Source organism: Octopus bimaculoides, chromosome 24, assembly GCF_046866305.1.
Source record: "Octopus bimaculoides isolate indiv1 chromosome 24, ASM4686630v1, whole genome shotgun sequence".
NCBI lineage: Eukaryota > Metazoa > Mollusca > Cephalopoda > Octopoda > Octopodidae > Octopus > Octopus bimaculoides.
The window spans coordinates 5623428-5650740 of NC_142951.1; the positions used below are offsets into that span (position 1 = coordinate 5623428).

Sequence of the window (27313 nt, forward strand, 5' to 3'; positions counted from 1 at the left end):
ATGGGAACCACTGCATTCAACAATCCGGCGGCCGGGGTTTTGTGAGTATCTCCACCCCACCCCACCCCCACCCGCGCAGATACAATCAGCACCATTACCTGAATAGTGGGATTTCAATCCTCTAACGAAACCTACGGTAGCAGAACCACAGAAAATTGTAAAGGGGACGCCTGCTGTTTCTAGCCGGTAGCGTTTGAGCCCTCTCCACTCCAGCTTTTTAACCGTAAGGGATGTAATATTCCAATTCCAAATAACTAACAATTCTTCCCTCCTGGGCCTGCTTCGAAGTCTCAGGACTTTGAGCTTTCATCCAACGTTTCTCTGGACAAGTTGTAGGTTTATTTCTGGTTGTTTCGGAATTAAGTGGAGACGGAAATATATCGCAAACGGACCCTCCAAGGACCAAATTCGTTCCTTATTATTAAGGCAATAAAATTAAAAATCCCGAAAAGTAAAAGTTGGACTGCCGTGACCAGGATTCGAACCTGGGTTACCACGGCCACAACGTGGGGTCCTAACCACTAGACGATCACGGCCAACTGTCCAACTGACTATAGTTTGTCATATTGTAGAAATTTAATCTAATCTATGCTGACAATTACATTCAGTGAGATAGAGTTTTTTTTCTTGTTGGTTTTTTATGTTGTCTTGTTATTTATGTTGCTAGCATTCCTGCAAGTTGTCCTTCAAGAAATTCATCGATTAATTGTCTGTTGCCAGTCTCAAAATCCAACACAAATAATTATAAATTTGTTTTTATTTATAGAAGTCGCTTCGACAAAAATGAAAGTTCTTTTTTTAAGGAGTTTCCAACTAAAGTGAAAGTGACATCATGAAAAACGCACAAAAGAATACAAAGGCAGATTGCCGTGACCAGGATTCGAACCTGGGTTACCACGGCCACAGCGTGGGGTCCTAACCACTAGACGATCACGGCTACCTGTCCAGCTGCCATGCGTGTGCCAGATTAGTCAACTTCAACTGCATCTTCAAGATATGTGATATCGTTTAGTGAGCAAATTTGATCAACTTATGTCATTTTGGAATAATATTGGGTTGTCCGGAAAGTTTGTGCCGATTTGTAAAGGAAAGAAAAGGGTCAATAAATACTTGCCATTACATTTTTAATCAACCAAATATGAACCCTTTTGTTGCACAATGCGTCTCCATCTTTCCTTTAACTTGAAAATACCCTCTTCCCAGAAATGAGGTGATTTCATGGCAAATAAGTCGAAAGGTAAGCTACTATATATCGGCACGAACTTTCCGGACAACTCAATAGATGTTGATGATTGTGATGATGATGGCGACAATGACGAAGTTCGCTTCACTAATTCGTTTTCCTGAGTTCGACTCCAGTGTGCGGCTGATGGGAAAGGTAAGTTTTCTGATTTAGTCTCGGATTAACCAATGCGTTGTCAGTAAACTGTAGTTGACGGAAATAGTAGCGATATCTCTATAGGCTTCGAAAACTGAAGACTTCTTCCTAAAAATCTAGCGGTGCACCGGCCAAGATGTATACTATTTTTTGACAATGTCAAAGACCTTTTTGGGTGGGGAAGGATTACAAATGGATTAGCCTGAGGCCTCTGTTGTACACGAAATACTATTGAAAAGAGGACCAAACTTTCATGAACATACCTAGGTAGTGAAATATTTAAAAAAGAAAGAACAAGCTGGACTGCCGTGACCAGGATTCGAACCTAGGTTACCACGGCCACAACGTGGGGTCCTAACCACTAGACGATCACGGCCATTTGCTCAGCTGGTAAACAAGCGGCACGTTAGTCAACTTCAATTACATCTTTTTTTTTTTCATGATAGACGCGATATCATTTGGTAAAGAAACCTGATAAACTTATATCAACATGGAAGAATAAATGTTAGCATGCTGATGATGACGATGACCATGGCGACAATGACGAAATTCGCGAGTTCGATTCCAGTGTACGGCTGCTGGACAAGTGTTTTCTGAATCAGTCTTGAGTTGACAATAACGATAAACCACAAAGATCCCTGCTTTATAATACATTAATCGGTTTAGTAACAAAACATGGAGCGATTAGTGTTTTGTTAACTAACAGGGTCATATGAACACTAAAAGACATTATCATCATAGTCATCATCAACATCATTATCGTCGTCATCGTCAACATCGTTATCGTCGTCGCCATCTTGATCATACTAACAGCTGTTGTTTTCAAAAAACAAGCTGGTTTCTCCACTTGACTATAATATGACTGTGATATCAGACGTGATTGAAGTTGGTTAATTTGAAAGTGCCTTGGCAGGTGGACAAGTGGCCGTGATCGTCTAGTGGTTAGGACCCCACGTTGTGGCCGTGGTAACCCAGGTTCGAATCCTGGTCACGGCAGTCCACCATTACCTTTTTCTTTTTGCTATTTTCTCGTAAGTCTGTTTCTCCTTTTGCCTGTATTTCTTTTTACAATAGCGACCCTTGGCAATTCCATTTGTGACCCCTCCCCACACAAAAGGTCTGTGACCTTCTCAAGAATGTTATCCGTCTTGGCTAGAAGTCCCGCTAGATTCTGAGGTAGCAAGCTTCATTCGTCGAAGCTTACAGATATATTTGGCATTGCATTCGCACGATTTCCGTCGGCCATATTTCACTGACAACGAGCTGGTCTAACCGAGACTAATTTAGAAAACACATGTCCTAACTGCCGCGCGCTGAGATCGAACTTGGGAATACATTCTTATGAAGTGAACTTCCTCGTTCTCGTTGTCATCGTCGTCGTCGTCGCCGTCGTTGTTGTCGTCGTCGTCATCATCATCATAGCCAATATCTGGCTTTACAAGATGGCTGCATCTGATCAGGTTTCTCCACTCAACGATATCACATGTCGGTCACAAAACAGATCCGATTGAAGCCGATAAATCTGGCACGTTTCGGGCAGCTGGATAATTAGCCGTGATCGTCTAGTGGTTAGGACCCCACGTTGTGGCCGTGGTAACCCAGGTTCGAATCCTGGTCACGACAGTCCAATTCGAATTTCTTTTTCATTTTTACGTTGCATCAAATATTCTTCGGTGATACTCCATCTCCTGACATGATTCCTCTTCTCTTCTGTGTCTTTGCCGGTCTTTTTCTTCCTTCAACAAGTCCTTCCATTTTTCTCCAAACTATCATTGAACGCCAGCGTAGCAGCAACAACAATAACGACAACAGGCAGAGGTAAGTAAAACCGAAGGATTTCCGGGTGAAACTCTGAAACTAAGCGGTGGGGTGGGGATAGGGAGAGCGCAAGGGTGCACCTGTTTATACATTATGTCCTTTATTTGTTCCAGTCATTAGAATGCGGCCATGCTGGGGCGCCGCTTTGAAGAATTTTAGTGGAACTTATCAAACTCAGTACATATGATTTTTTTTTTATAATGCCTGGTACTTATTCTATCGGTATATTTTGCCAAACCGCTAAGTTATGCGAACGTAAACAGACCAACATTATCGCCCCCAACTTTCTGCAACGCCCACAAGGGGGCAGTGCCGCTCAATTTGGGAGCCACCGCTTTAAAGGGTACAACATGACTGTGGAGTACTCAGCCACTTATACATTAATTCAGGGGCAGGTTCTTCGATCGATCGAACGTCCGAATCATCGTAGACTAACGACGGAGACCCGTTATATTCGTAGTTTACAAACTAGAACTAACAGACGACCGCTCGTCATAAGAACAATAGATACGCAATATGCGTGTGTATACGTGTGTGTGTGTGTGTGTGTGTAAGAGAGAGAGTGTGTGTGAGTGAGTGAGTGAGTGAGCACTGGTACCATAGATTAAATACAGTTCAAAGTTAAGTAATCCGTTTATGTAAATAAAAGTGAATTGTAAACCATTTTATTTGAGTGAGTGTATAAATGTAGGTGAATGTGGGTGCATCGTGACTGTGTGGTAAGAAGCTTGCTTCCCAACAACATGGTTCCGGCTTCAGTCCCACTGCGTAGCACTTTGGGCAAGTGTCTTCTGCTATAGCCTTGGGCCGACCAAAACCTTGTGAGTAGATTTGGTAGACGGAAACTGAAAGAAACCTGTCGTGTGTGTATATATATATATATATATATATATATATATATATATATATATAACTACAACACGAGGACGTGGTACATGTAAAGTATTAGCAGATGGTCAGGAAAGGAAAGAAAGATGGTTTAACGTTTCGAGCAGACGCTCTTCTTCAGAAACAGAGGGAAGTCCAATAGAAAAGGAGAAGGAGGTAAAAGAAAATCGCCAACGATGTGGTTATAAATACACACACACACACACACACACACACATACATATATATATACATATATTTCATATCTGTGCATTTTCTGATTTTCATTCAAATTGTGTGGTACCCATTTGTCGAGCTTTTTGGATTTTCCGATCGCAAGCAAATGACTGCAGGCAGTTTTCTGACTAACTTGAAGTTCTTTTGCCTGTTCTGGAGTGGTTTTACGTAGATCTTTCTCAATGACGGTCATTAATTGACCGTCATCGATGACAGGTGGGCGTCCACTGCGCTCACGATCCTCAAGGCCCAGGTCTCCACTGCGAACTCGTTTAAACCATTTTCGAGCTGACCACTCACTGGTCATTTCCTCACCAAACGTTCTGTTGATATCGCGAGTAGTTTCAGCTGCTTTACGTCCTTTTTTGAAGTTGAATGGCAAAATTGCTCGAATATGACGCTTTGACAGTTCCATTTCAGATGATTGTAACGAGAGTGAAAAAAATATCAATGTTAATTTATTGATGCATTTGGGCAAGTCTCTATCTATTATCAGACAATTTCAAAAAAATGTTTTGAAAATATTTAAAACTCTGCCAAAATCCGGTACAAATTCTTCATGGTTCAAAACGTTGCTTACTTTTTACTCGACCTGATATATACGAGGGAATGCTGAAGAGTTCCTGGTTTTAAGAGCATCGAGAAAGACCTAGTTGGAAGCCCAACCTTCCGAGTTCTTTTACAGAGCTTAGAGAAACTGAAGAACCGCTGGAATAAATGTGTGAATCTGAGAGGGGAATATGTTGAATAAAATCATAATTAACTTAACCTTATTAACGCTCCCATATTCCTTAGCTTACGATCAATATTGGTTTCCAATATGTACAAGGCCGGCAATTTGGGGGGAGAGCGTAAGTCGATTGTATCAACCCGAGTGTTTAAATGGAGTTTGTTTTATCGTATTTGACTTCAGAACGTGGCTGTGTGGAGGGGCAGGTGTGACTGTGTGATAAGAAGCTTGCTTCCCAACCACATGGTTCCGGCTTCAGTCCCACTGCGTAGCACCTTGGGCAAGTGTCTTCTACTATAGCCTCGAGCCGACCAAAGCCTTGTGAGTGGATTTGGTAGACGGAAACTGAAAGAAGCTCGTCATATATATACACACGCACACACACACACACATATATGTAGATATTTATGTGTGTGTCTCTGTGTTTGTCCCCCTGCCATCGCTTGACAACCGATGATGGTGTGTTTATGTGCCCGAAACTTACCGGTTCGGCAAAAGAGGGCCAATAGAATAAGTACTAGGCTTACAAAGAATAAGTCTTTGAGGTCGATTTGTTCGACTAAAAGGCGGTGCTCCTGCATGGCCGCAGTCAAATGACTGAAACAAGTAAAAGAATAAAAGAATAGATATTCATTTCAGCCGATCACACCAGTTGGTTTCGTACCGGCTGTTAGATAACCGGATCTTAGATAAGAGGACGGCTATCTAAATATACATGCTCTTCTGTACAGTTATCCAAACATCATGCACGCAACCGATTGGTATGATCGGCTGCTAAAATAGATCTATATTACTCTGATTTATATATGAGTATATATAAATAGAGTGAGCTCTATTTAACAAATATACGCGTGCCAGTTTTTTTCTGACCTATGAATTGTTAGACGACTTTATGCGTTTACACACATATATATATATAGATATTTGTATATACGCATACACACGCATATAGAGACACACATCTATATTATTACATGATACGTTCCTGTGTGGTGTGAAGTGACGTTTTACAAAATTAATTACACGTATTTCAGGCGCCAGCCAGAGCAGAGCAAGAAAAGAATTCGAAATAATTCATGTCATCTCACGCAACTAATTTGGTTCATTAAGTTTTAACCAAACAAAAAGCAAAGTCGAGAAAACTTTGTTACGGTTTTTAGTCGATGTTGCTCCTGTTTTTTTTATTCAAGAGAATGTCATTGAAAACGACGAAGAGGAATTGAATTTTTCGTAAATATTTTTCGGGGATTTTGAGAGAAAAAGAAACAATAATAATAATAAATGAGCGAACGAGATAACAGAAGGTAAAACAAGAAAGAAGATAATTTTCTAGTATAATTGGAGTACAGAAACAGCCAGTGAGGGCCGTGGGTTCGCTTCTGGGTGAAGCTTGTCTTACGGTAAGTCTTCTATATTTGTGTGTATATGTTTTGTGATTTTTGTTTTGTGATTTTTGTTTGTATGTGTGTGTTAGTATGTTTGTGTGTGTGTGTGTTTGTGTGTGTGATCGTATGTGCGTTTGTAAGCATGCGTGTGTGTGTGTGTGTGTGTGTGTGTGTGTGTGTATTTACAACGTCGTGTGCCGGAATCGCGCGCGCGCACGTGTGTGTTCGAGAGAATTAGTTATATACGAGTATGTATGAGTCACCTGTACGTGTGTGTGTGTGTGTGTATGCGAGTGTGTGTGTGTGTGTGTGTGTGTGTGTGTGTGTGTGTGTGTGTGTGTGTGTGAGAGAGAGAGAGAGAGAGAGCGAATCACCATTAAGTATCCATGTGAATCACCTGCATACGGCTGGGAGAGAAAGACTCACTTCTGACCATCTTTGTAGTCATTAGTGAGTGTGTGGTGGAAAACAGAGAGAGAGAGACAGACAGACTCACCTGTGAGCACATTTGTGAGTCACCTGTGTGTGTGTTCGTACGTGAGACAGAGAGAGAAAGAAAAAAAAGGAAGCGATAGAAAGAATATCACCTGTAAACGTCTATGTAAGGAACGGTAATGGAAATGAAGACGGGTTGTGCGCGGAGACGGGTTGTGCGCGGAGACGGGTTGTGCGCGGAGACGGCTTTGCGGTTTCAAGTTCAAGGAGCGAGTGATGATGGCTTATAGCGTCTTGTCCCCGACATTCCCAACCTCAGCCTCTTTGACTTTAGCGTACCCTAAGCGCTTAGTATTTATTTTTGATGATAAAGTTGCAAGTGCATGCGTGTGCACGTGTGAGTAAGAGAAAGTCACCTGTATGTATAATTACGTGCATACAAACAGGTGCATGCATGCATGTATATTTGTATGTATGTATATATGTATAATGTGTGTATGAATGCATGTATGTATATGTGTGTGTGTGTGTGTGTGTGTTCCTGATGCTGTCGTTTGCACATAAGTCATCCCTGATCGAGCTACTCACAATCAAAGGCATTCCAACCATGACCATCCCATCTTTTTGTATATCTAGGACATTACCCAACGTGTTCTCCTCCTTTTAAGACGCTAGGATGTGATCTCAAGGAGATTTGGCTACTATTTCTAGCAATTTGAACGGACAGGTAGACTCCTGCGTTGGCCCAGGGTGGGGGTGTTTAGGAAGGGATGCTTGTGCTTGTCCTTGTGGTGAGAGATGAAGGGTAATTTGTATATTTTTTCTGAGTAAGAAACATTCGCATCTCTGTACAAAAAGAGAAGTAATTAATTGTATGTTTCCCTGTGTAAAAAAAAAAGAAGAAATTATGCATCTGTAGATCTTATTAAATTACTTCCAACCTCGTGAAATCTTCACCAGAATATTTTATTTTAAATCTAGTTTATATGTAGTTATTTTTGCATGGTGATGACAGAAATTGTAACAGCATTCAAAAAAACATTATTACTGCATTTAAAAAAAAATTAATCTGGTGAAAATTATTGGTTTGGCAGAAATCTAACTAGATCTGTACAACAGGATTACATGTGTTTATCCCTGTATGTAAGAACGGTTGCGAGAGAGGGTCACTAACGCGTGTCTGTGTGACAGTGAAAGATAGCGTGGGTGTATCCCTGGGGTGTAGGAGACGGTCCCCGGCGTGTGCCTGAAAGAGATAGAAAGGGGAAAGCGAAATAAAGAGTCCGGTGATGGTTTGTGTACGTCTCTTTTAGCATAAGAGAATCGTTTAAGTATAAGAGTCATTTGCGTATAAGCGTGTAGAACAGAGAATAAGAGTAGAAGTGGATTGTGTGTTAAAGTAAGGGTCACTCGAATAATGTCTGTGTGTGGAAAGAATATCGCTTTCCTGAATGTATGCGTACGATTGTAAGAGAAACAGACGATTGGAGAAAAGTGGCTTACCACATGGATGTGGAGTGTGTGTGTGTGTGTGTGAAAGAGAGACAGAGAAAGAGAGAGAGAGGAAAGCATGTACGTTTCTATGTTTAAGTCACTCGTGTACGTCTGAGACAGAGAAGAACGTGTATTTCTATGTATGGTTATGTGTCACTTGTCTAGGTTTGTATGTGATTGTCTCTCAGATGTATGTATAAGAGTCTATCATCTGCGTGTGTTTGTGTGTGGTGCATGTGTATCCGTAAGAGAGTGTCACTTGTATGAGTTTCTCTGTGTGTGTGTGTGTACTTGCGTATGTCTTGAGTATTAATTGTCTAGTTTGTATGTGTAAGTGGTCGCTGGCTTCAATGTGCACCGGGCACCAATCCAGCTGACCAACACCACCCACAACTCGAAAGGTGGGTGACCACAAACACTCTTGTACTTTGTAAATTACACAACACGAGAAATATTATCACATGCCGCACACACCATACTTAAATAAAACAGCTCAACATACACGCAGCACACGGACACTCATATAATATACATACATGAACACAATATCATTTATATATATTTATCAAATACACACACATACAAATATAATATATATGTATATATGTAATATATTCTAATATAAATAAATATATATATATATATATATATATATATATATATATATATATATATATATATAAATATATATATATATATATACACACACACCAACACACACACACATATATATATATATATATGTGTGTGTGTGTGTATGTATATATATATATAGAGAGAGAGAGAGAGAGAGACATATAGACATAAACATACACACACGTATACGCAGACACTCGTATGTAATACATACACAAACACTCTATTTATATATGTATATATACACATACGCATGCACTATTTACATGTTGCACACACATATAAATATATATACACATACATATAAATAATGTTCTCGCACCCCTACAGGAAAAGAGTATACACACACATTGCAACCATAGGTGGCAGCGCCCCCTCGCGAGTGGTCGGTGCAGCAAAGATGGCTGACGATGAGGAAGAGAGGGTGGAGGAAGACGCGAATAATGACGCTTCAGATGAATATTCGGACAGTGGCGAACAAATAACCGTACCAACATGTGTGGAACAGACGTCTTTACAACGTATGCTGACCAGTATAGCAGCAGAACGAACGAGGGAGTACCCCGCCTTAAACATATCCAGTAAGTAGAAGCAGGTGCTTGCTTAATTGAAACATCACATTTTCGACCCTGTTGCTTTCTCTTACCCTATACACACTCGTCTTTGTTTCTCTCATCGTTGTGGGGCAGTGCATTTAATACCAGTTATATACTGGAGTACACGTGATGTCCGATTTTTGTCTTTCCTTTTTCTTACCCCCTTTTCTTCACGAAATTAGTCTCAGTACTTGGTTGAATGAAAGCAAACCTACCCACATTAACACGTATGCTTTTAACAGTGATTTATTTTCGTCTCATTCGAATTTGATTAGGGTCGGCTTTTGGATTACACTCCATTTGGGGTTGGACAATGAGTAAAACGAATCCTCTGTCCTTGAAATACGCCAAGTTTTCATTAATTCCATACGAAACGTCTCCCTTTTTTACGAATAAGGGAAGGTGTGTCTGTGCTTAGTCAAAACAAATCAAGTATGTTGTGTTGTGCTTTTCTGGATTCTCAGTTGACGATGCTTAACTTTCGGTTGTCTTTGACTGACTTCCATCCGTCTGGACTTGATAGTTCCCAGAACCAGTTGGAAGTTAACGTAAAGAACTTTTGTTTTAAATTAAATTAAATCGTTAAACGTAAATAATAGTGCGTGTCTGTCCGAGCGTTTATTTTAATGTAATTAAAAACTTGACAGATTCCTGGTTCATAAATCCATGTCAAAGATCAAATTAAACAATACTTAATGTTTAAAATTAAATTCATAATATATTTTCGAGGCATTAGTTGTATACAGTAACAATATTTTAGAGCCGTATTTCCAAATTCTATTCACCAATTCCATGACTTTTTTTTATCTGTAAATTAACATTTTTATGTAAGCATATCTACACATTTGTGCCCCGCTGACTTTGCTTCCGCATAACTTCCAGAAGACTGGATATTTTTTAGTGAAATTTTCTACAAGTATGCTTCAGGTGGGGTAGATTCCGATTATATTGGAATTTGTTGTGAATTTATTTTCTCCGTGGATGGGGAGCGGAGTTTCAATAGATTCACACGAGTTGGCCTTGTTTCCTCATAACTTTAAAGAAAATGGATATTTTTTCATGAAATTTTCTACAAACACCTTTTAGATTGTATAGATTATAATTATATCGGAATTTAATATGAAAAAAAAAGCTGGTGGTCTTGTACACATGCATACTGTCACATCGCATAGTTATACAAAATGACACTTGAAATTTCGAAAGAAATTGTGATGTGTACATTCTCACCATTTTTTTTCTTCTTTTTCCACAACAAATTCCGATATAATTGTAATCTATACCATCTGGAAAATATTTATAGAAAATTTCATTAAAAAATATCCATCTTTCTGGGAGTTATGAAGAACAAAGTCGAGGGGGCACATTTATATAGTTATACCTTTATATGTGTCTTTTTAACACTAATTATTACAGTTAATAAATAAATAACGGATCAGCATTTTTCTAATTGTGTTTTGAAGCACGGAAATATTCAGTAATAGTAAAATAAAAATATGAGGACTTTTCGTTTCATTGTGGCCTCCACCCTCAAAAATCCGCCTTGTGATTAGCGAAAAGAAAATATTACTGTTATTTAATAATGCTTAAAGATAGGGATTAGTAGTTCCCATCTCTGCTCGTCATCCTAGCTGGTAAAATACACGAACCATTATTTTCCATTTCACTTCCGTACCTGAAGATTTTAGTAAAGTAAGAACATGGAAGTTCATTTTTCCCTATTTGTCACCTGTAATAGATGTGAAAAACCATGTTATGACTGAGAAACCGTTTGTTATTAACTAACAATGATTAAATTATTAAACACTAATTATGTTGCTTGACCCGAGGTCATCTCTAATCGTGCATGCTCATATGATCAAAAGTGCGTATACCATGACTAAAACCATGGTTTTGTGTGTGTGTGTATATATATATATTATGCAATGTATCCGTTTTCCTAAGACGGTATGGTGTAATTTGAAGGAATTTGGCTGCTATTTCTAGCTGCTCGTGTAATCGCATTATTACACGAAGTTGTTTATTAGTGTAATAATGTTTGTCACGGGAGATGTCTATTTTCTCTTCTATTTGGGTTTTTTTTCTTTATCTCTGCTCCTTGTTTTTCTAACTCTCGTCTACAGACACACACACGTGTTTGTGTATATATAGTATACGTATGTATATATTGCCAATAAATCCCGTATTGAAGCGTATTGGAGTTTTTTTTCTGTAGAATAGAGTTGGAAGTATAACCTAGTTACGCCCCAAAACCGCTATTTCTTCGGATGTGTATGTTTTAAGCATCGTTCATTATAATCCCGCAAAAAAGGGGGAGAGGGAGGGTGCTTAAAGCACGAATATCTGAAGAAATTACGGTTTCTGATGAAGTCGATAATTTCCGACTCTGTGCTACAGGAATGCTTGATGCATTTAAATATCCTGGTAAATTTGAAGGGTAACATTATACTCGAGCGTAAAAATAAAAGAATAAAGTATATTACTAAATTTCAGATAGACAAAGCGGGTGGACACATTATATAGTCTAGATCGCCTTATACTCGAATATGTTGTGTGCATACATTGTGTATGGTGTGCGCATGTGTATATGTATGGTGTGTGTACGTGCTTGTGCGTATATATCTACACACTTGTATGTATGTTTATTGTGTCGATGTCAGTGGCCCCTCGACCTCTTAGAAATAGCATCCGACCCCCTCCCCCCAATCAATTAACATTGGATAATGTAATCCTAGGTACAGCGTTTAATAAAAGTCGGAATGGTCATAGTTGGCGCGTTTTTTTATTATAGTGCTGCGCGATCTGGGTTGACTTGAGACTAAATAAGCAGCAGCAATAGTTAACCTCTGCATACGATGTTCAATAAACTCGGAGTGGTCACGCTTGGTATGTCTGATTATAAAGTTCTGCGCGATCTGGGCTGACTTGAGCGTAAACAGCAGCAACAAGTTACCTCTAGCAGTCTCACGACCCGTTCGAAATTTCAGCCAAATTTTCCTGAGTTGTAACTCTACCGTCTGAACCAAACAGACAAAATAAAAATAAAAAAAGACACGTTTGACAAGCCAAAAAGACGAGATGGTCGTGGCTGGAATATGTTTAATCGTAAATCTGTGCCTAAACTACCATTCTTTGCCCAATTTCATCCTATTACTAGTATCTGAAACATTATGGATTTGATGTAGAAATTATGATACCCGTACAGACGGACACATATATATATACACACATATATAATAGAATAACGGTATGAACAGGCAAACACTTGGTATGAGGCCAGATTATGACATATATTTAAACACTGACACAGCATGATGAGGGTGGAATTCAATGTTTCAGGATTTTAAATCACAAAGAGGTCGATAAAAGATCAGTTGAGGAATGCTCATAATGGTCGTTGTGTGTATACACACACACACACATACAGAGGAATATAAATTCGCGCGCGTACACACGCGTAAGAACATCTACGCACATAGACACACAATTTTAAAATGTATGAATGATAAATGGTAGTTCCCTAAAAGTACAGTGTAGGTGGTCTGGCCATTGCATGGTTTGTTAAATGGGATGTTATATAATAGTGTGTGTTTGCATATATGTATGTATAATACATTTTATTTCGGTCGAGTCAATCTTTTGCTTTCAGTTTTGCTTGTGGGTACATAGGGTCTTCACACAATTCATAACATGTCCCATTTATTAAACTCTACTACGGTATCGAGCACTCTTTCTTTTTTTTTCCAACAGTGAACGTGTGTGTGTGAGAGAGAGAGAGAGAGAAAAGATATATAACAAAGCTATGTTGAGTGATGGTCAACAAACTGTAAAATAGTTGGCCAGCAAAGCTCTCTCTCTCCCTACCACCGCTTTTCTCTGCACAACGCCAAGCATAGAAAGAATGTGTTTACATTGTTACTTAACCCACAGCAAGGCTTCGCAATATTTTTTTAATCTAATTTCCTCTGATTTGCGCTATGTTGTGAATAGTAATTATAGGTAGGTAGGTAGATAGATAGCTAACGGCATGAGATGACCGATATTAAAAAGTACTTTGGAAGACATGAGTGAAATGCGGAGAGGGGGAAGGCGTCTTTTTTAAATTTATTTTACATGTATATTTATATAAGTATAATTAGCTTATTGTATACTGACAGTGCTCAAGTGCACTATATAGACATGCATAAACATACATGCAACATAATTTATATATGTGTGTGTGTCTACATTGGTGCACATGCATGCGCATAAACGTGTTCACTGTGATGTAATCTGGCCCCCGTTTTTCTGCCTCGTTTTATCATTATCCTAACAACGACCCTGAAGAAAGAAAATCTCATTTTTAATTTATGCTGCAAAAACCATCCCTGACGACTGTCACATATCGTGCTATCTACACACACACACACACACACACACGCACGCACGCACGCACGCACGCACGCACGCACGCACGCACGCACGCACGCACGCACGCACGCACGCACGCACGCACGCACGCACGCACGCACGCACGCACGCACGCACGCACACACACACACACACACACACACACACACACACACACACACACACACACACACACACACACACACACACACACACACACACACACACACACACACACACACACACTATATTTTGCTTGTTTCGATCTGACTGCACCCATGCTGGGGCACTGCATTGAATTTTTAGTCAAATGAATCTCAACCCCCAGTACTTTTTTTTTTTTGTAAAGCCTCGTACTTATTCTATCGATATCTTGCCGAACCGCTATGTCACATGGACGTAACCTCACCAACACCGGTTACCTAGCGGTAGTGGGGGAACAGGCACACACACACGCACACACGACTGGCTTCTTTCAGTTTCTGCTGACAAAATCCACTCACAAGGCTTCGGTCTGCCCGAGGCTATAGTAGAAGACACTTGCCCGAGGTGTCACGCAGTGGGGGCTGCACTCGAACCTATTTGGTTAGATAGATAAGACAACTGGGGAGACGAACTCGTCGATAATTCGTTATAGCCCTCCTTAAACCGCTTAAAACCCTGTGTGATGACACAACAAGGGGATTTAACATGATTTACAATAAAAGCCGGAACTTCAACGGTAAAATTGCGCACAGAGCGCATCCATACCTACTTATATATATATATATATATATATAGTGTGTAATAACCACACTAAGTTTAAGGTAGGTTGTTGCTACCTGTTGGATAGTGTAGAGCTTCGTGTGTTTTTGATGGTGTTCATCCGTCACACAGCTCCTTTCTCGCATACTGCCCGTGTTAGAAACCCATGTCCTAACAAAACTGCCCTTTACTGCTATTGTAACCATGGCAAACGTCTTCCTTTTGTTGCTATATGTAACTACATTCCTTTGTAATTTGTTATTGCTTGTCATCTCATTAATTTCGTGGAATGTTTGCTGTTTGTACCAGAACTCTTGTGTGTGTGTGCGTCGTGTACGAGAGTGATGGAGGGGTGGCCTTTCTTCAAAATCTTCCGAATCCGGCTTAGCACAAACACACACACACACACAAAATAACGAAGGAAAAAAATTCAATTCTCTCTAATAGTGACTAAGAGTACATTACTAGAAACAATAGTCAAAGACCCTTATAGCCACAAAAAGCACATTGTGTGTGTGTGTGTGTGTGTGTGTGTTAAATGAAGAATTGGTGACGAGTGACAATTCTGCAAACAATTATTATGATAAGCTTAAAGCTTACAAGCGATCACTGTGTATTGGCTGAAGGAAATTAGTCTAATATTGGGAGCATATAAGCCCTCGACGGAAAAATATATAATTTCGATAGATACATACGTGTTGCTAAAAATGCTGGTGCATTAGTGCCGATACATACATAATTATAAATATGCGTACGCATATTTATATATATATATATATATATATATATATATATATATATATATATTTATTTATTTATGTGTTTCAGCCAAGTGGCTGCGGTCATGCTGGTGCACCACCATATATATATATATATATATATATATATATATATAAGATATTCGAACGAAATGGTCGCACTTGCTCGCGCGCGTACGCAATCTGCTCTCACAATACTTCTATACTTGCGAATTATATACGTGCACACATCAATAGATATGCATGCAATGTACGTACGTATGTATAATCTTATCATTTAACGTCCGCTTTCCATGCTGGCATGGGTCTGACGGTTTGACAGGAGCTAACGAGCCAGGGGTTTGCGCCGCGCGCACGCGTACATAGGTTGCATATTTGTAGAGGTTGTCCAAGCGAGCACATTAGCATATGTTCATAGACGTACGTGCACGCACACACAGTTATATGGTGTGACAATCTCTCTTCACAACAGTTAAAAAAAAAAAGAGGCGGTGGGGGAGACTTTGGATAATGAAGTCCTTAATGTCTTTTAAACAGATGGAATGATCACGGCTGGAATCTTTCACCGTAGGGCTGCTGTATTAACTAGGGGGCTTGTTGGCTGGTCACATGACTGAAATAATTGGCCATTGTCTATTTCACTACTGACCTTTGGCTGTTGTTTCTTTGCCTTTCGGGTCGCCTATCTCTGGTGTCGCTGTCGGTGTGGTTTAAGCATTGTGTATCTAGGACTACGCCATCTAAAGTGCGCTCTTTGGAAAAAGCTGATTTCTGGTCTCTTTTTGGCGAGCCGAGCAACCGCCAGAGGTGATAATGTTTAACCCTGAGTCATCCGTCAACTGAGTAGGCCTATCTTTGTTTTTTTTACCTGTTTCAGTCATTAGACTCCGGCCATGCTGGAGCACCGCCTTCAATTTTTGTGGAACGAACCGACCCCAGTACTTATTCTATCGATTCCTTTGGCTGAACAGCGAAGTTACGGGGGACGTAAACACACCATTACCGGTTATCAAGTGGTGGCGGTGGAGGACAAACTAAGGCGCCCACTCACTCACACGCTCGCTCAATTACTCACACACGCTCGCTCACTCACTCACGCTCACTCACTCACACATCGGTTGTCAAGCGATGCTGGGGGGACAAACACAGACACACAAACACACACATATATACATACATATATACGACGGGCTTCTTTCAGTTTCCGTCTACCAAATCCACTCACAAGGCTTTGTTTATGCGAGGCTGTAGTAGAAGACACTTGCCCAAGGTGTCACGCAGTGGGACTGAACCCGGAACCATGTGGTTGGTAAGCAAGCTACTTACCACACAGCCACTCCAAACCTTTTGATTGTTGTTTAGCCCTAGGTCAACCTTAGTGAGTAGAACTATCGACAAAAGCCATGACAGCATACACTAAACAAGTGTGCCTCCTTCCACCAACTTTGTTTCCTCATAACTTCCAGAGAAGTAGATATTTTTTAATGAAATTTTCGAGGCGCAGGAGTGGCTGTGTGTAAGTAGCTTGCTTACCAACCACATGGTCCCGGGTTCAGTCCCATTGCGTGGCACCTTGGGCAAGTGTCTTCTACTATAGCCTTGGGCCGACCAAAGCCTTGTGAGTGGATTTGGTAGACAGAAACTGAAAGAAGCCCGTCATATATGTGTGTGTGTGTCTGTGTTTGTTCCCCCAACATCGCTTGACAACCAATGGTGGTGAGTTTACATCCCCGTAACTTAGCGTTTCGGCAAAAGAGAGCGATAGCATAAGTACTAGGCTTCCAAAGAATAAGTCCTGGAGTTGATTTGCTGGACTAAATGCGGTGCTCCAGCATGGCCACAGTCAACTGACTGAAACAAGTAAGATAGTAAATACTTTAATACTTTTCAGATGGTGTAGACTATAACATCAGAATTCATTGTGAAAAATGTGTTCAGATAATTCACACACGAGTTGAATTTGTTTCCGCATAGCTTCAAAAAAATTTATATTTTATATCAAAATTTTCTACAAATACCTTTCAGGTGATGAAGATTACAAAATTATATCAGGATTTAGCTTTTGAATCATTAGCACGCCAGGCAAAATGCTGGTATTTCAGGAATATGCGAGTGTGCATGCCACAGGTTACTATAAATAGTTGTCCTCAGCAGAATTGATTGACAAATGCATTCAAAGTCTATGATTTCCAGAAGAAAAAAAATCCTCTGCAAATGCCTTCTAATCTGCTGCTGCATTTGCACCAGTTCCTAATTCTTTAAAAAACTTGTCATAAATAGAATTACATTTCTGAGTGGAAATGTCCCCACTTTCCAACCATGTGCCTCTTCTAACAAACACTGACTCTTGTCATTGTCTCCTATGTTTCCAGTATACACAGCCCTAGAATTAATTAATGAAGCAGAGTTGTCATGACAACATGCATTTTTGACTTTGCCCTGAGGACAGTGGCTTAACCCTTTCGTTACTGTATTTATTTTAAGATGCTCTGTGTTTCTTTCAATTACTCTAAATATAACACAGAATTTAGTAAAATAACTGAGTTATCATTCATTTAGCATTAGCAACATAAATTGTGACTAAGGTTTGGTGGAAGATTTTAATTCAAAACTTATGAAAACAAGATATTTGTGCTCAGAGCCGGTTTCAGCTGGGTTGGTAAGGAAAGGGTTAAAATTCATTGGCTTAAAATACCTAACTTTAAATGTTTCTGATTTCTTTATTATAAATTTTCCAAAATTTTCCACTCTGTTGGGTGGTTGGTGTTAGGAAGATCATCGACTCGTAAAATCTCTGCCAAAACAGACACTGAAGTTTGGTGCAGTCTTTTGCCTAGCCAGATCCTGTCAAACCATCCAACCCATGCCAGCATGGAAAGCTATCATTAAATGATGATGATGATGAACTGTGATAGTCGTCAGCATGCATAACTATATCAAAAGTACATTTTTTGAAAATTTTCACATTAAGATTTGTGGTTGGAAGAAAACAAGATCCTTGTTATTTTTAATAATTCACACACAGTGTGCCCAGGACAATATCCTCTTATAGACTGTATGGTTTTATTTAATCAAGATTTAGCTGCTATTTCTAGCTTGAAGACCATTCTGTGACCAAATCTAAGACTAAAATCTTGTCTACATTTGACATCTGTGAATTATACTTTATGAGAAAGGAAGAGCTTTTTTTATTTTTGTTAATATTTTATTGTCTTTTAATTATCGGCTTGTCATTCCTTTGTATGCCTATTCACTAATTAATCAGTTAGAAAGTGGGTGGGGGGGGGGACAAGCAGGACACCACCACCTGACCTTTTTATCAGACTTGTTGGATTCTTTTGTTGCTTAGCTCCAGATTTTTTTTTACCACAATCAAGCTGACCTATCATCAAAAAAGTATATCTTTCAGCCGTAACTATTCTGTATTTCATACAAACATAAGTGTATCTAGGAGTACATTATTCAATGTGTCCTTTTATTATTATCATTATAAAAAAATCATTATTAATTGTTTGCATGCTGGACGAAATGTTTAGCAATATTTCACCCATTGCTATGTTCGGAATTCAGATTCCGCCGGGGTCAACTTTACCTGTCATAATTTCGGGGTCAATAAATTAAGTACTAGTTATTGACTTAATCCCCTCCCCCAAACTGCCCTTGTGGCAAAAATTTGAAATCAACATCATTATTATTATTGTTATTATTAATCGTTAGCACGCTGGACAAAGTGCTTAGCAATATTTCACCCATCGCTATGTTCTGAGTTCAAATTCCACCGGGGTCAACTTTGCCTTTCATTTTTTCGGGGTCAATAAATTCAGTATTAGTTTAGTACTGGGTTCGATGTGATTGACTTACCCACCCCCTCCCCCCAAATTTCAGGCTTTGTACCTACAATTGAAAGGATTATTATTATTATTTAAACAGTAAAATGTATTTGCGGAAGAGGTAGATCTGGCTGCTATATCTTGTAGGGTAGTGCTGGGGGTGAGAAGGAGACCTACCTATGCAAGTGGGCCCAACACTTTTTTCTCACGTGACTTTCAGAAAAATGGATATTTTTATAATGTGGTTCTGTAGTAAGACGTTTCCTTCCTAATTACATGGTTCTAGGTTCAGTCTCACTATGCAGCACTTTGGGCAAGTGTCTTCTGATATAGCCTCAGACCCAACCAAAGCCTTGGGAATGGATTTCATAGACAGAAACTGAAACAAAGCCCCTTGTGTGTGTGTGTGTGTGTATATATATATATATATATATATATATATATATATAGAGACAGGCAGGCGGGCCCATCAAGCCAAGTAAAATCACAGTTGCGGCAGATACTGACGCCACACAAATGGCACATGTGTCAGTGGCACATAAAAGCATCCATTACACTCTGGGAGTGGTTGGCGTTAGGAAGGGCATCCAACCATAGAACCCATGCCGAATCAGTCTGGAGTCTGGTGCAGCCTCTCAGCTTGCCAGCCCTGGTCAAATCCTCCAACCCATGCCAGCATGGACAATGAACGTAAAATGATGATGATATATATATATATATATATATATATATATATATAGATATATATATATATATATATATATAGATATATATATATATATATATATATATATATATATATATATATATAGTCCGTTCAAATAAACAAACAATAAAATATACAAAAAGACGTACACAAGGAATGTATTTGTTTAACACTCAGTAAAAAAGGAATTTGTTGACGTTTCAAGGCATAGCTCTTCATCAGAAAGCAGAAAGGGAAAAGTCCAAAGAAAGAAATCGTCAATAGCATGTGAATAGTTACATTGCTAAAGTGTGTGTGTGTGTGTGTGTAAAATATATATATATACATACTGTGTATGTGTGTAAAATATATATATATATATATATATACATACTGTGTGTGTGTGTGTGTCTTTGTGTCTGTTTGTCCCCCATACACACACACTCCGCTTGGCAACCAATGTTGGTGTGGTTACGTCCCCCTCAGTTAACAGCTCATCAAAAAGAGAACGATGGAATAAATACCTATTAGATGTTGTAGATTGTGCTTATGTTGGAATGTACCGTGAAAAGTCATTCATGGACATATACTGGCATTCATCATAGATTTACCTATAAAAGGAAACTTGGAATTCTGAAAAAAAAACAATCGTGCTGTGTATGTGCTGGCCACCATGTTTTAGTAGTATTTTTTCTTTTTTTTTCATCTCAACAAATTCTGTTAACATTTTTAATCTACACCTCCAGGAAGGTACTTTGTAGTGAGTTTCATTAGAAAATGCCAATTTTTCCTTGGAGTTATGAGGAAACAAAACTGTGTCGGGTGGGGCATATTTGTGTAGGTATGCAGGGAAGAAATTGCAAATATTTGTTATTCGGGCTAAAATTTGGTTTGGGTGTGAAGAAATTTTCAGTTTTTTTGTTTGTTGTTGGTTTTTTTTTTTGGGGGGTTTTTTTTAAGGGAAGAGACAGATCTTGTGTGGCTTGTATTGCATGCGTTTGTGTGTGTGTGTGTGTGTGTGTGTATGTAAGTATACATACATTTGCCTAAATTATAGTGTGTTTAGATAAGATACATAGATTATAGTGTATATACATATGTGAATGTATAATGTGTATATATATATATATATATATATATATATATATATATATATATATACTCAGATTGTTTATATATATATATTAAAATGTATGTTGGTGTATATATGTTAAAATGTGTGCGTGTGTGTATGTGTATATAAGCTATCAAAATATGTGTATGTATATATTAACATACACACATTTTTGTATGTGCTTGATTACCTCTGCATGTGTGTGTAAAATTAAAAAATTGTTTAAAAGCAGCAAAAAAAATTTTTTAAACCCATCACTGAAAGTACAAATTTCGTTGAATCTGATATATTTTAACGCTTGAAAAGACTACTTGACATGAGTATGGTGTATCTTGACGGTTTGGACTTGGTGGGTGGGGTGTATTGGTTGTGTGTATGTTTACAGATAAATCACCTGTTATTAATTGCATTTGTCGGCACATAATTGCAGAGAAGAGCGTCTTTTACTATGTGTATGTATGTGTGGTCATGTGTATATCTGTGGGTGGGGTGGGTGTGTGTTTGGTCATGTGTATATCCGTGGGTGTGGATGGTCATGTGTATATCCGTGTATGTGTGGTCATGTGCATATCTGTGGGTGTGTGTGTGCGTGCGTGTGTGTGGTCATGTGTATATCTGTGGGTGGGTGTGTGTGGTCATGTGTATATCTGTGTGTGTCTGTGCTTGCATGTGTGTGTATATGCGTCTGTGTGCTTGCCTGTGTGTGTGTATATGCGTCTGTGTGCTTGCCTGTGTGTGTGTATATGCGTCTGTGTGCTTGCCTGTGTGTGTGTATATGCGTCTGTGTGCTTGCCTGTGTGTGTGTATATGCGTCTGTGTGCTTGCCTGTGTGTGTGTGTGTAGGCATCTGTGTGCTTGCCTGTGTGTGTGTGTGTGTGTAGGCATCTGTGTGCTTGCCTGTGTGTGTGTGTGTGTAGGCATCTGTGTGCTTGCCTGTGTGTGTGTGTGTGTAGGCATCTGTGTGCTTGCCTGTGTGTGTGTGTGTAGGCATCTGTGTGCTTGCCTGTGTGTGTGTGTGTAGGCATCTGTGTGCTTTGCGCATGTGTGTAGGCGTACAAGTCTTTTTGAAAACCATTTATATGTTCAAAGAGAAGAGTAACAAGTTATGAAACCAGGAAAGAGAGAGAGTGGGGGGCGGGGTGGGAAGATGTTGTGTAACGATTGCTTAATGTAGCAAGGAGGTGGGGGTGGAGAAGATGCTAGACAAAATCATGGGGAATTCGATTTTTTGTATTATCGATTGGATTCGATTTATTCCCTCTCACACTCTGCCGTTATTATTTTCTCCGCCTCTTTTTATAGGTCCATGTCTGGTTCTTTTCCTCTTTAACTTGTACGGGTTTACACATCTGTGTCTCGCTGTCTCTCTGCCTATCCGTCTGTCAGTCTGAATACCTGTGTCTGTCTGTCTGTCTCTCTGCCTCTTTCTCTCTTCCCCTTCAGTCTCTCTTCTCTCTCTCTCTCTCTCTCTCTCTCTCTCCTTCTCTCTCCCCCTTCTTTCTCTCTCTCTCTCTCTCTCCTTCTCTCTCCCCCTTCTTTCTCTCTCTCTCTCTCTCTCTCTCCATCCGTCTGTCAGTCTGAATACCTTTCTGTCTGTCTCTCTGCTTCTTTCTCTTCCCCTCTCTCTCTCTATCTTCCCTTCTCTCTCTCCTTCCCTTCTCTCTCTGTCCTCTCTCTTCCCCTTCTCTCTCTCTACCCCTTCCCCTTCTCTCTTTCTCTCTCCCCACCACAGAACTGATAATCCTAAAAACAAGGTGCCATGTAAAAAGCACTGGTGCTGGTGCCACATAAATGGCACTAATAATGGTCCCACACAAAAAAGGACCCAGTACCCTATGTAAAATGAAATGGTTGGCATTAGAAACGATATCCAGCTATAAAAACCATGCCAAGGCAGACCTAGCCGGTCCTGGCTACTCTTTCTGGTGCCAACCATTTCGGTGACCTTCTATGGCCTGCAGGAATATGGTGGAACTATTAGAAATATACATCATCATCATCATCGGTTAACGTCTGCTTTCCATGCTAGCATGGGTTGGACGATTTGACTGAGGACTGGTGAAACCAGATGACTACACCAGGCTCCAATCTGATTTGGCAGAGTTTCTACAGCTGGATGCCCTTCCTAACGCCAACCACTCTGAGAGTGTAGTGGATGTTTTTACGTGCCCCGGCACAAGGGCCAGTCAACTGGTACTGGCAACGGCCATGCTCAAATGGTGTATTTTATGTGCCACCCGCACAAGAGCCAGTCCAGGGGCACTGGCAACGATCTGGCTCGAATGTCCTACAAGTGCCAGAAAGGCGACGCTGGGCACAGGTGCCATCCCGATTTCGCTTTCGCTTGCCCCAATAAGTCTTCGCAAGCTGAGTTTTGTGTCCAATGAAGGAGACGACGTTGGCATGGGTGCCAATCATATATATAAATAATGTACATGTGTGTATTTACACACAATCGCCGTATAGATTGTGCACTTGAATCCATTTATTGTAATAACAGATTGTTATCAACAATCTGTACACACACACACACACGACAGGCTTCTTTCAGTTTCTGTTTGTCAAATCCACTTCTAAGGCTATGGCTGGCCCATGGCTTTACAAGAAGATCCTTATCCAAGGTTCCACTTAAAGGGATTAAACCCGGATCTAAACTTCTTCACCACACAGCAATGCCTGCACCTACACTGTGTATTTGTTTTACAGAAGTAATTTATAGATAGAAATAACAATGGAAGAAGGAAATGGGTTAATTTAGATGTGTGGCAATTCTAGAACAAAGCTGTGTTATTTTAATTGTTTCAAATATGAAAGCTTAGAGATAAAGGCAAATTTGGAAACACTCCTGTTTTGTTGCCATTACCACAAAACGAGATATTGTTTTGTGTGGAGAGGAATAGCCTCCTACTTCCTTTGTCTGGTGTAGAATAAGGAAGATATTTAATCCGTTGATTTTAAAGTAGTTGTGGTCATTAGAACATGTGAGTGTCTCTCTGTGTGCGAGTGTCTCTCTGTGTGCGAGTGTCTCTCTGTGTGCGAGTGTCTCTCTGTGTGCGAGTGTCTCTCTGTGTGCGAGTGTCTCTCTGTGTGCGAGTGTGTCTCTGTGTGCGAGTGTCTCTCTGTGTGCGAGTGTCTCTCTGTGTGCGAGTGTCTCTCTGTGTGCGAGTGTCTCTCTGTGTGCGAGTGTCTCTCTGTGTGCGAGTGTCTCTCTGTGTGCGAGTGTGTCTCTGTGTGCGAGTGTGTCTCTGTGTGCGAGTGTGTCTCTGTGTGTGTGTGTGTCTCTCTGTGTGAGTGTGTGTGAGTGTGTCTCTGTGTGTGAGTGTGTCTCTGTGTGTGAGTGTGTCTCTGTGTGTGAGTGTGTCTCTGTGTGTGAGTGTGTCTCTGTGTGTGAGTGTGTCTCTGTGTGAGTGTGTGTTTCCCTGTGTGTGAGTGCATGTGTCTCTGTGCGCGAGTGCATGTGTCTCTGTGCGCGAGTGCGTGTGTCTCTGTGCACAAGTGCGTGTGTCTGTGCGCGAGTGTGTGTGTATCTGCGCGAGTGCATGGTGTCTCTGTGCGCGTGTGCATGCAAGCGTTAACTCCTTTCCATTCAGATTCTTTTAAACCACTATAGCAGATTTCTGTCAAATATAATCCCTATTTATTCACTTTTGAATTAATCATGCATTATCTCATAGCTTTGAGATTTTGATGATGTAATTGTTTATTCTTAGAATGGCATTGTAGGATAGGTGTGAGAGGCCAGATTTGGTCAGTTTGAACATAAAACAGAATATTTGGGTCGGATATGGCTGTTAACCCTTAAACATTCAGATTACTCTGTCAAATGTAATCCTTATTTCTTCGCATTCTTTTGAATTAATCCTGCATTATCTCGTAGCTTCGAGATTATGTTGATGCAATTGTTTATTCTTAGAATGATAATGCTGGAGATGTGTGAGAGACCAGATCTGGCTGGTTCAGATATAAACCGATATTGAATATTTGGACTGGAGATGGCCAGTAGAAATGCTAAATCTTTATGCTTTGTCTGGAACCCTATCAAATCTACTTGTACTTACCATGTTCCCCATTATGCGAGCCAGTGAAGTACACGGTGTAAATATGTAGTGTAAACAAACTTAATTACTGTCTTTGCAAGTTCACTTACATTTCTCATGCAATTTTTTCACCGTGACCGGACATGTTTTATATGTATATATGTTTGTGTGTCTGTGTTTGTCCCCACCCCACCCACCATCGCTTAACAACCGATGTTGGTGTGTTTATGTCCCTTGTTACTTAGCAGTTTGACAAAAGGGACCGATAGAATAAGTACTAGGCTTACAAGAGAATAAGTCCTGGGTTCGATTTCTTCAACTAAAGGTGGTGCTCCAGCATGGCCGCAGTCAAATGATTGAAACAAATAAAAGAATTATTTAAAGCAATTCCTAATATTTAATCTTAAAAATATAATAGTTTTTAGACATTGAATGCTTATGAGAGTCCCTGTTCAACCCCTGAGTGAAATAGGAATCGAATGGGTTTATAGGAGAAAAAAATGGTTGAGAACCATTTGCATAGACATATTAAAATATGATGAATTTTACCATTAGTACAAGATTTCAAATCTGGGGATCATATTGTTTCCCTTACTTAGCTGTTATTTTATTTTCTCAACCCCAAAAAGATGGATGGTAAAACCCTACGTTGTTGGGATTTGAACTTTGTATATAAGGACTATAACTAAATACTGCAGGTTATTTAATCCAACACCCGAACAACATCGCTTGATCCATGTAGTCTCTTGTGTTTGTTTTATCTGAGATCAGTCTTCCTCTCGTTTGTCCCACTTGACCTTTTTGTTTCACCTTTAAAGGTCAACAACTTTAATCTCATTTGCTGATGCATTCTCCTTGGCTTTCTTAGATGTCTGTGTAGCAGAGTGGCTGGAACAGGGAATATAAACACACACACAAGCATACAAACAACTACACTCACACATTTGTCTGTATATGAGTGTACACACACACACACACACACACACACACACACACACACACACACGCATATCAGGTTGAGTAAAAAGTAAGCAATGTTTTGAACCATGAAAAATTTGTACTGGACTTTTGCAGAGTTTTGGATTTTTTTTTTTAAACATTTTTTTGCAATTGTCTGATAATACAAGCATAGACTTGCCCAAATGCATCAATAAATTAACACGGATATTTTTTGCACCGTTGTCACAATCATCTGAAATGGAACTGTTAAAGTGCGATATTTGAGCAATTTTGCTCTTCAACTCCTTAATAAAAATAATGATGATAATAAAAATCCTTTCTATTAAGGCACAAGCCCTGAAATTTTGGAGGAGGTGACTAGTCGATTACATTGACCCCAGTGTTTCCCCTGGTACTTAATTTATCAACCCCGAAAGGACAAAAGGCAAAATCGACCTTGGAATTTGAACTCAGAATGTAGCAACAGGCACCTAGCATGCTAATGATTCTGCCAGCTCACCACCTTAATAATAATAATATTAATAATAATAATCCTTTTTACTGGAAGCACAAGGCCTCAAATTTGGGGGAAGGGATTAAGTCAATTACATCGACCCCAGTGCATAACTGGTACGAGTTTTATTGACCCCGAAAGGATGAAAGGCAAAGTCGACCTCGGCGGAATTTGTACTTAGAACGTGAAAATGGACGAAATACCACTAGGCATTTCACCAGGCGTGTTAACAATTCCGCCAGCTCGCCGCCTTAATAATAATAATAATAATAATAATAATAATAAATGTGAGATGACACTTTCAGTTATTTTTGTCCATTATATTTCAGCAGATAGTATTGAAGTTGTTAGCACCAACAAATTCTGGACCACACTGTTTACTGAATACTTCATAGAAGGCAGCATCAACGATGACGAACGAGACGACATGGTTTTTTATGTCCGAAAATCTCATATTAATCGCGGTCGCATTCCTCAAATTCAGGTAAGAAACACCTTTATTTTTTACTAATGTTGCTGTTGTTAAATGAATTATGGTATTTGAATCATAAAGAATAACAGGGTGGGTGGTTATCTTTGGCCTTCCTTGCGTTAAGTCAATGTTTCCGAGGTTTCTGGACCTGGGGCTATTTGCTAATGAGTTCCATTACTGTGGAGAAAGCGTTAAGAGTTCAATCTCTGCAGTGATTGATCTTCAAAGCCCCTGTAACCATGGCACAACTATGTAGGG

General features: G+C 39.7%; 1 protein-coding gene and 5 non-coding genes across 13 annotated transcripts in view; 3 read left to right on the top strand and 3 right to left on the bottom strand.

Moving 5' to 3' along the window:
* Positions 1-464: 464 nt before the first annotated feature.
* Trnah-gug (transfer RNA histidin (anticodon GUG)) lies at positions 465-536 on the bottom strand. The gene has a single exon. It is a non-coding gene; the product is annotated as a tRNA-His (tRNA).
* A 329-nt stretch (positions 537-865) lies between these two features.
* Positions 866-937, bottom strand: Trnah-gug (transfer RNA histidin (anticodon GUG)). The gene has a single exon. It is a non-coding gene; the product is annotated as a tRNA-His (tRNA).
* A 745-nt stretch (positions 938-1682) lies between these two features.
* Trnah-gug (transfer RNA histidin (anticodon GUG)) lies at positions 1683-1754 on the bottom strand. Its single transcript has one exon. It is a non-coding gene; the product is annotated as a tRNA-His (tRNA).
* Positions 1755-2302: 548 nt separating this feature from the next.
* Trnah-gug (transfer RNA histidin (anticodon GUG)) lies at positions 2303-2374 on the top strand. The gene has a single exon. It is a non-coding gene; the product is annotated as a tRNA-His (tRNA).
* Positions 2375-2929: 555 nt separating this feature from the next.
* On the top strand, positions 2930-3001 carry Trnah-gug (transfer RNA histidin (anticodon GUG)). The gene has a single exon. It is a non-coding gene; the product is annotated as a tRNA-His (tRNA).
* Positions 3002-9373: 6372 nt separating this feature from the next.
* Positions 9374-27313, top strand: part of LOC106880030 (uncharacterized protein KIAA0930 homolog) — a 47143-nt gene continuing 29203 nt past the window's right edge. For 4 of the 8 annotated variants that reach the window (XR_016238236.1, XM_089341185.1, XM_089341187.1 and 1 more), the window contains exons 1-2: positions 9374-9561; positions 26913-27067. Coding sequence is in view for 7 of the 8 variants with exons in the window: in XM_089341185.1 (XP_089197311.1) it covers positions 9381-9561; positions 26913-27067 (336 nt within the window). In the remaining variant the exon portion in view is untranslated. The remainder of the gene's footprint in view (positions 9562-26912; positions 27068-27313) is intronic. The other 4 variants (XM_089341186.1, XM_089341188.1, XM_089341183.1 and 1 more) reach the window with 1 other exon arrangement.